The sequence below is a fragment of the Triticum aestivum genome, chromosome 7D, assembly GCF_018294505.1.
Source record: "Triticum aestivum cultivar Chinese Spring chromosome 7D, IWGSC CS RefSeq v2.1, whole genome shotgun sequence".
NCBI lineage: Eukaryota > Viridiplantae > Streptophyta > Magnoliopsida > Poales > Poaceae > Triticum > Triticum aestivum.
In genome coordinates, this window is record NC_057814.1 from 87,724,102 (window position 1) to 87,733,622 (window position 9,521).

At 44.3% G+C, this 9,521-nt stretch overlaps 1 protein-coding gene and 1 long non-coding RNA gene across 3 annotated transcripts; one reads left to right on the forward strand and one right to left on the reverse strand.

Moving 5' to 3' along the window:
* Nucleotides 1-136: 136 nt before the first annotated feature.
* Nucleotides 137-985, forward strand: LOC123168169 (uncharacterized). The gene is made up of 2 exons (XR_006484230.1): nucleotides 137-434; nucleotides 513-985. It is a non-coding gene; the product is annotated as an uncharacterized lncRNA (long non-coding RNA).
* On the reverse strand, nucleotides 986-4,899 carry LOC123168168 (uncharacterized). Of its 2 annotated transcripts, none has more exons than XM_044586040.1 (10): nucleotides 4,690-4,899; nucleotides 3,776-4,600; nucleotides 3,226-3,646; nucleotides 2,828-3,123; nucleotides 2,298-2,739; nucleotides 2,000-2,195; nucleotides 1,821-1,919; nucleotides 1,494-1,750; nucleotides 1,322-1,397; nucleotides 986-1,250 (listed from the first exon to the last, which is right to left on the reverse strand). In XM_044586040.1, exons 5-10 carry the CDS (start codon nucleotides 2,327-2,329, stop codon nucleotides 1,131-1,133), a joined length of 780 nt encoding a protein of 259 aa, XP_044441975.1. In that variant the 5' UTR covers nucleotides 2,330-2,739; nucleotides 2,828-3,123; nucleotides 3,226-3,646; nucleotides 3,776-4,600; nucleotides 4,690-4,899; the 3' UTR covers nucleotides 986-1,130. The 2 variants fall into 2 exon arrangements, with proteins under 2 accessions (XP_044441975.1, XP_044441974.1); XM_044586039.1 differs by having other exon boundaries at nucleotides 3,226-3,650.
* Nucleotides 4,900-9,521: the final 4,622 nt, after the last annotated feature.

The window sequence follows — 9,521 nt, forward strand, 5'->3', positions numbered from 1 at the left end:
AGTTTACTCCCCGAAAATCACCGTGGATGGCTCTGGAAGCAGCTCCCTTGGCACGTGACGGGTCTGCCATGCAGGTGAATTCAAAAACACCGGTGAGAGCCGTTGCCCACCACTGCTTCCGAAAGGTGACCGTTGGTGGGAGCCCTTGGCTATATATACACCACGTCGGCTAAACTGCGTTGGGCTTCACTCCACCAGCATCAAAACTTCCCAAACAGATGTCGTCCTCTTTCTCTTCGAGCTCAAGGTCTGCTTGTTCATCCTAGAGGCGCTGGGCTGCCCCAAGCAGGTCGCCGGTGCCATACAGGGTGGGTCCTCTTGACTACGAACCAGCGACGGCATGCTAGTGCAAGGAGAGACCCAAGGCCGCCATGTGGATCTCCTGGAGCGATGATAACCCTGGAAGAAGATACAAGACATGCGCCAAGTCGCGGGTATGTGTTCTACTAAAACTTGTTGGCTGATCTATGATTCATACATGCTGACGTTATTTTGTGGTCAAATCCCGTCAGACTGGAGGCTGTGAAATGTACGTGTGGCATGACGATCCTATTGAGGATCCGTTCCTCAAACAACTCCTCATTGATCTCCACGACAAGGTGCGTCACTTAGAGAGGATCAACTCAGAGTTACGAGCTGCAACAAGTGTGGTAGCACAACACCGCTCTACCCAGCTAGAACTACCTCCTGCTCCTATAGACAATTTAGCTGTGAATCAAGGACTGGCTATGTGAAGGGGTTTGCACTGTTCATGCTGCTGGCAGCAGTCTGTTACAAGTGCTTCTTTGGTTAGGAGCAGTGATCTTTTAACTGCATCCACACAAAAAAGCTTGTGTTCTAGATGTGATAGTTGTAACCCTAGCAGCCCATCAGCTGTTGTTGAGTACTTGCCTTTGTTTGTGTCCTAGAAGTTGAACTTGTACCTCCGAATGTATGTGGTAAACTAGTGTGAACTAGTCGCATATGAACTTTGGTTTCTATCAGATGTGCTAGAAATTTGCACTCGACACAAATAAGTAGTAACCGATCGTCAGACATAGTTTTGGGCCAGGTGGCCCCTGAAATGGTTGTAATCTCTAGTTATAATACAATCCAGTTGGGAAGAAATTTTCGGTAGTTAGAACAGTATTCTAAAGAGCAGTGAGCGATACTTTGACCGCTTCAAGGACGTCGTTTGCCACTGGAGTTTGGTTGCCTTGCATCCTCATTAGTTCGTAGATCATTAGGCTGCTGTGTGATGCAAGTGTGTCCTGCAGCAAGAGATGGTGTGGATTAGCAAAAAACGCATTTTCCATGGGAGTATGATGCTACAACAACATACTTTGTTTAGTGGTGTCTGTAGCTTGTCGCCGTCGTAATTCCATGCAAAGAAGGTGGCACACAACCCAGTCTGCTCTCTGCATTTGGGTGGATTCAAAAAAGCCAATGGGACAAGTTAAAACATACTTCTCAATGTGATCGATGGTCGAGTGGTCGATGGGCCAAAAGCATACTTCTCAATCTTTTCCCTCATTATGATCGGAAAAGTGTGCCCCCAGTGGCTTGATTCACAATGCCAAGAGCTGAAGAAATTCTGGAGGCATGTGAACAACGCGGCATGGAGTTTGTTGCTCACAAATTCATGCATGCTGACTCGGCGGTTGCTATAGCCAAACAGGCCAACTGCTGGGTCTAATACAATTATTCTTTTCCGCAACATATCAAAAGCATAGACAGTCCAATCATCAGGTAGTATCGTCGGGATGTACCACTGCATATGGATAGGCATCTCAGTGATTGGCATTGCAAACTTAAACACTACTTCTGATAACACGACCTACCATTCGGCACGAAGCTGGGTTGCAGGATGATGTTCCTTCTTGGAAGCTGGCCCTGATTGATTGTATGGTCATTGGGTCGGCGTTCGATAAAACAGTTGTCTACAAAAATGCGGTTCGGTGGGGTTTTCATCAAAGCAAAAAAAGGGGTGAATTATAGGGGGGATGCTGGGAACACTCACAGCAAAGTCGGGCTCGACGAATTTCCTCCATATCTGTCCAGTACTGTCCTTTGAGAAAAACAAATCAACTTGCCCAAGCCTGCGAAAAATAGCTGTAGCCATCTCATGGGTCATTGCATCGTTAGATGCAAGCTGACGCTGGATTTCAACACCCTCTAATGTTATGAGTCTTGGCTTAGGATGCACGATCCATTTCCTGCAGTGGGTTCATTGGGGAAATGCAGTTACTAAGTGAGAAGCTGAAAAATGCTTCTAAGTATTCAGTAAAAATATTACTGCACAGGGGGGCCGATCTTGCCTCTCAAGGTTTAACATCGAGGTTGCACTCATCCAGTCTTTTATGGCCCTGAGTACAGTTGGGTTTGGTGGCACTGGGACTGATCCGGCGACCCACGGATCTCTTCCAAATTTGCATTGAGGGAGATCGATCTTCACATGTGCTCCATCGGTGGTTGATCCAAACAATATGAATCCGGGGGCTGGACGTATCTCAGCATATTAAGTAACCAAGATGGCTGTAAGGTCATCATAAAAAGCAGCAATTTTGCTCGCGATTTCCTTGACAGTTGCATCCTGGGATATGGGGATATGATTGAGTGGGTCTTGCCCACATGTTGGTATTGCGGCGAGGGCGGTCTCTGTCTCTCGTGAACATGTTTTCTTTGCTGTGCCCGACTGTATGCTTGATGATAAACTGCCATCCCTTTTCCTAGACACGGAACTATTGACAGACAGGCAACCTGCAAAAATGGATAATGGGTAGTGTCAAATTGGATCATCGTGTATATGCATTCAAATTTCATAACGTAAACATGATGGATCGTTTACCTCCAGGGTTGCCTGGTGCTGGTAGTCGGGGTCCAATCTTGCTGGCTAACGACATGCTGAATTGAGTTTGATCTGTTGATACATGAGGGGGGATCGCAAGTATTTGTTCCTTCATTTTCCAAGATGCATTTTTTGTTGCCATGTGCCTTACAACAAGTGCAACTCTCTGCTAAGCATGACATAAGCTTGTCTGTGAAATTGAACATATTGGACTGGAACGCTTGACGCATTTCTGATATGTTTGCTAGGCCGCGAGCATTCTGCTCCCGTAGAAGTATACCAAGCTTCTGCGCTGACTGGATAATCAAAATATAAAAATTGGGTTAGTTGCGAGGGAAAACAAGATGATGCTGCAAAAAATGTTTGAATGCCTCCTTGACTGAATATAAGTGACTTACTATACTTGGGTAGCGTGTTCGTATGTAATTTGAAAACTCCTGCGGACCAGTTTTGGCATAACTACTTCGCAACATCGGCGTGCATGTGGCGTTTCCCCTCTTGGGAGCCGGTGCCGGCTTTGCTGGCTTTGCTGTGGGACATTCCTTAGAAGGGAAGCCAATTAGATTGCTCACTGACAGCTCGGTCCGTACCCGTTGAGTTGCGAATATGGTCATTGCATGTCATGAATGAAAATGATTGCATTTCCAATCAGTAATCTATTTTAGCACCTGGGGGGGTACCGTTGCACCGTGGAAGGAAACTTCACCCGCACCAACATTGACTGTAATTTTTTCCACCATCTTCTTCATCGCATCATAGTTGTACAGACCTATCCGCGGTGTTACACCTCGCAACATGTTTAGAACGCCTAGATCAAGACTATCTAGTACGAAAAGTTGTGATACAAAGCCCATTAGCCAAAACAAATGATCATATGAATCTGAATAACATCAAAAAGTACGGAAAAAACATTATTCATGAAGATCAAGAAAACATAGTGAAAAATACCTGCAGGAACAGATGACAGCCAACTATGTGGACAGTTGGGTTTCTCTTGGACACATCTGCTTTGAACTTCCTCATAGCTTGAAACAGATGCTTAAGTACATATCCTCCCCAATTCCAATCCTTTATCTTGCTGATATCATTCAGTGCAGCCCAAAAGTCTATCGATATATAATCGTGCTTAGCAGTAGGAGCAAGTACATTACCGACTACAAAAATAACAAATGCAATCTTGAAACAGTCCTTCTCTATCTGTGTGGATGATTCTGTGATGGCTCGATTTAAGTACGCCTCAGCCGCTTTAAGACTGTGCATGCCTCTTTCGCTAAATGATGCAGCCACACGCGTGTACTCAATACATGCTTCTGACGGCTCCACGCCTTCACCTTCTATGACTGTATTGCCACATGGGGGCAAAAACAGAATTAAAGTGTTGGTCACGTAATTCAATCACACCTTGGCCCTCTAAATTTATTATGCTGGAATCTACATCAACCCTATCCATTAGGTAAGCGCTGTACTTAAGGCTGATCTTCTGCCATGATTTGAGCTCTAGCATTCCATCAAATCCGGTTTCCTTGATTAACTGTCGCTTAAAATCACTAAACTGGCCTATGACTGAACCAACTTTGAGCAAAGAAAGCCTGGACGTAAAGCACGGCGTGCCCGGCAAACCTGATGAACCACCGGATCCATCACAGTCGCTATTCCAATCTTCAGGTGACTGCTCACTGTTCTCTACTCGATTGATAACCATAGCTGCTTGAATCCCACTAAATAAATCGGACATCTTCACCCTCTAGAACTAAGGCCCCTTGAATAGAAATCCTATATGATGAGAGCAAGATCTAAGAACAGTGAGGAGCGAGCATTACGACCGAACATGTAAATGCTGGAGGTGTGGTTGTGGTGAGTACCTCTTGCTTACTCAGGCTGTTACCCCGGCTGAGTGACGGAGGAGGGTAAGCCTCGCCGCTGTCGACCAGCTCCACGGCGAGGGGGCTGTTCGTCCGCCTTTGCTCCGTCTGGTGGATTCTCCTTGGGCGGCGAAGAACAGAGACACAGGTCTGCCTTGACTCTGCCTGAGGTGGGTGGGGCGAGGTAGACGACAGGGAGGAGGGGTGAAAGGGCGTAGTAAATTGCGTGACGGGACGTCTCGGGGGTAAGCGACCCGGCCTGAACGGATAGGTGTTGTTCCACGAAACCTGCAACTCGCGTTTATCCGTCTCGCTAATTGAGTTATTTGGGTTAAAGTAAACATATCAGCGTGATGCCGATCATTTTTCTGTGTGCATAAAAAACACAGATCTGGTAAATGATGCTGACTATAAATTAATCCTGACTACGACAAGCCTTGCAAAACTTGTTCCACTTTATCTAACTTGATAGGCACATGAAAAATGTCGTGCCATGATGGCAGGTAATTTTTGTGAATACGTAATTATATGGTAATCTAATACTGCCAATGTGTCAAACAACCTCATTGACCTGGGAGAAAAAATGTGGGCGAACCTGAACGTTTGCTGGACGGCAGTGGTCCACGTCCTCACTTGCTAAGCCTGTGGTAGTCCATGACCAACGCTTTCATGCACGGCATGCATGTCTCCACGGCCCGAACAAGTTCCAAACGGAGGCCGCCCATCAAGTACATGCCAGCTTTTCCGTCAGAGGGCTAGGGCCCTTTTCCATGTGCGTGGGCCATGTCTAGGTCAATACGGGCCAAAAAAAATAAAATACGTGGTGTATACAATGGTCGCGCGGATCCATATGGCAAAGTGACGGCCACAGATAGCGGCCTGCCTGCAGCGCGGCCGCTATTGGCATTTTTTGGACTCCTCCTGGCGTGCCCCATAGGGCCGGCCGGCCTCCCCTCTTGCTTCTTTATATACAGGGCAGGGAGCACCTCTAGACACACAAGTTGATCTGTTGATCTTTCCCAGCCGTGTGCGGTGCCCCCTTTCATCATAATCCACCTCGATCATATCGTAGCGGTGCTTAGGCGAAGCCCTGCGTCGGTAGCATCATCATCACCGTCATCACGCCGTCGTGTTGACGAAACTCTCCTGCGAAGCTTTGCTGGATTGGAGCTCGCGGGACGTCATCGAGTTGAACGTGTGCTGAACTTGGAGGTGCCGTGTGTTCGGTACTTGGATCGGTCGGATCGTGAAGACGTACGACTACATCAACCGCGTTGTGCTAACGCTTCCGCTTTCGGTCTATGAGGGTACGTGGACACACTCTCTCCTCTCGTTGCTATGCATCACCATGATCATGTGTGTGCGTAGGAAATTTTTTGAAATTACTACGTTCCCCAACAATACGGATGTCTATAGACATATTATAAAAGAGTGTTGTACTACATCATTGTGCAATTACTGTTTAGCTTCTAATATTAACTTGGTGCTTTTAGATACACATGTCATTGGTAAAGATCCATGTTTCGACCCTTTCTGTGTATGGGGCAATGAGATATCGATGAACCAGCATCAAGTGAGGAAGCTGATAAAGATTGTTAGTAAAATGGGTCCAAAGATGGCAATTAAACTATTTGTTTACACTTTATCCAAGACAACAACGAACTGCAGGATGGTAAGTAAGAACTCTGCAGCCTTATTTTTACTGCCCATAATGAGTTGTGTTAGATGACAATGTCTGAAATCTTATTCCTTTGCAGTGGTTGCCAAAGAAGTTTACTCAAGATTACCTCTCAAACTACATGATTGGTGGGCATCCAAAGGTTAAAGTATTTCTATCAGAACACGATGATTATCTATACGTTTTCATGAAGACCGTGAAGGATGGGCGGTCGGCCATCATAAGGGGTTGGACTAGAGTCGTGTGTGCCTTCTGCATGCAGGAGGGCACAATATGGGCATTCCGCTTCACCTTATTCAGCAACCAGAATATATTTCGCCTCTTTCTTTACCGTCTTTAATAGTACAAGTATACAACTGTGGTTCATTATTCCTTATTTGGTTCTTATGTAATTCTTGAACATATGTACCTATGAATCGAATAATGCATTGGTTGTTCGAACCCGATGGATATGAATAAAACTGTAGCATACATTCAAATTCAAATCCAAATCTGGTACAATTTGGAAAAGCAGTAATTAAATTACGGTGAAATTACGCTCTGTAGATTGTTACGGCACACATGGTTGGTAAAAACACATATGTTTGCGATATGCACCATAATCCGAGACGATTCACAGAGAGGAAACGTGTGCAAGCATGCACACAGTTGCCGTTTGCAAAGCGTGTGCGATGTCACACAATATCACAAACGGTGCGGGCAAACTAAACGTTTGTGTTAGTTGCCTTATCGTACACGATTCGCAACCATGTTCTGTTTCTGATGAAGTATGCACCGTAAACGTTGCATGACAGAATAGCGTGTGCGATAGTTGTCGTGTACGACGATGTTACGACGGTCCGACGTTTTCGTAATCCTGTCCGACACTCGTACGACGATTAGCTAATCTTCTTAACGGTGAACCGTTTGTGATGGGCCGCGCATCATACACGTTCTATAATAGTGAACCGTTTGTGATGGGCCGCGCATCGTAAGCGTAGCACCACAGAATACCGACTGCGATGGCAATGCGAGCAGAAACGAGTAGGAGTACTGTAGGGGCCCTATCCCCAACGGTTTCTAGGTCGTGTGGGAAGGACCCCCTGTCGCCCACACTCACTTGGCGACGGTTCCAAATGCCGTCGCGGAAAGGGGTTTTAAACCGTTTGTTTAGGACCGACGCGCACCAGTGTTATTTTCCTATTTTCTTAAATATTCCAAAACAAAAAAGGAAATAAAAAATATTTCCAAATTATATTTAAGGATTTTAAAATGGAAAAAAATAAAGGAAACAAAAAATAAAAATAGAAATACCAAACAAAAAAAGGAAAATAAAAATTCAGAAAACCCAGTCCAATCGAGTGGGCCAGCCCATTACCGCCCAGGGGGTGTGCGCTTGGTCGACCGAAATCACTAATTGAGGAGTACTCATTACAAAGATCACTCCCACCTTCCCAGGTTGCGACAAGTGGCGCGCTGCATGTGCGCCATTGTCACAACCTGGGGCTTTCCCCTTTTTTCTTAGATCCGTTTATTCAAAATGTTTTATCTTTTGAACCGTGCGTCCAAAATCTCGAACCGTTTTCACCGTTGGATTCCTCGCGTCGAGATCTGCAAAACTGTACCCCATGTTGATAGGTTTTGACGAACTTGTTTTTCACGAAAAAACCGGACCGGGAGCGCGGTCTTTTCCTTTTCCGAAAGAGGCACACCCATGACTCTCGCGAAATCACAACCGTGCCTCTCGCGGACGCAAAATCGTGCCTCTCGCGGAAGGAAAAAATAGAAAACACGTTTTTTTTCGTTTTCGAGAGGTACGACCATGACTCTCGCGAAAGCACAACCGTGCCTCTCGCGGAAGGAGAAAAAAAATAGAAAATGCATTTTCCCCGTTTTCGAGAGGCACAGCCGTGCCTCTTGCAAAAGCCCAACCATGCCTCTCGCGAAAGGAAAACTGTGCCTCTCGTGAAAGGAAAAAAATAGAAAACGCGTTTTTTCTGTTTCCGAGAGGCACGGCCGTGACTCTGGCGAAAGCAAAATCGTGCCTCTCGCGAAAGCAAACCGTGACTCCCATGAAAGGAAAAAAAGAAAACGCCTGTTTTCGCGCAAAAAAGAACTTTTTTTTTGAATTTTTTTATCCAAAAGCTAAGGAAGACCAGTGGAAAACCAAACGTAAAAAAGACCAGAAAAAAACCGTTTAAAATGCTGAAAACATGTGGAAAAATAAAAAGAATAAAATCTAGAGGGAGCGGCTAGAGCGCGACACGTGGCGGGCGGCTAAGAGCGTGCCAAGTGACGCTGATCGTTGTGAGGCTCTCGAAGAAGCGCTCGTCAACTAGTTGCTCCCTTGGTCGACTGTTGCCTATCTATGCGGGAATAGGATGGGCGCGACTATCTCTCGCGTTACCCGAGACGAGTTACCGACTCTCTGAAGCCCCGTCACAGTAGTGCGAGCGTATGGGCCGGCCCAGTAAACGGGATGCAAGTGCGTCAATTTTTGTTTCTATTGTTTACGTTCTTCGTTTTAGTTTTTTATTTGTTTTTTACATTCATTTACACTTCCAAATATTCCAAACAAATATATTACAAAAAATATATTACATCATGTTTTTAAAGTGTTAATCATGTACTTAAAAATGCTAATCAAGCATTTGAAAATGTTAAATGTGTAGAGAAAAATTGTTGGCCATGATTTTAAGAAATGTTAAAATTGTATATGAAAATTATAATCAAGCGTTTGAGATTTTTAAATATGTACAGAGAAAATGTTGACCTTGCATTTAAAAATTGTTAATCTTGCATTTGAAAAATGTTAATCAAGAATTTGAAAAATGTCGAATGTGTATTAAAAAATGTTAATCTTTTATTTGAAAATTTTAATCAAGCATTTGAAAAAAAGTTAAATGTGTATAACAAATGTTGACCATGTATTCGGAAAATGTCAATCTTGTATTTGAAAAATGTTGATCGAGCATTTGCGAAAATATTAAATGTGTATAGAAAAAATGGTGACCATGTATTTAAAATTTTAATCTTGTATTTTAAAAATGTTGATCAAGCATTTTAAAAGTGTTTAAAAATTTGTATGAAAAAGTTTACCATGTATAAGAAAAATGTTACCATGTATATAAAAATGTTGAATTTGTATTGGAAAAATGTTAAAGATTTATTAGAA

Bases quoted from the DNA above. Each gene is read 5' to 3' on its own strand.
- LOC123168168 (XM_044586040.1), bottom strand. From the start codon at position 2,329: ATGAGTGCAACCTCGATGTTAAACCTTGAGAG. The intron at 2,196-2,297 runs GCAAGATCGGCC...AACCCACTGCAG, and splicing joins TCGATGTTAAACCTTGAGAG to GAAATGGATCGTGCATCCTA. The intron at 1,751-1,820 runs GTAGGTCGTGTT...ATCCATATGCAG, and splicing joins ACCCAGCTTCGTGCCGAATG to TGGTACATCCCGACGATACT.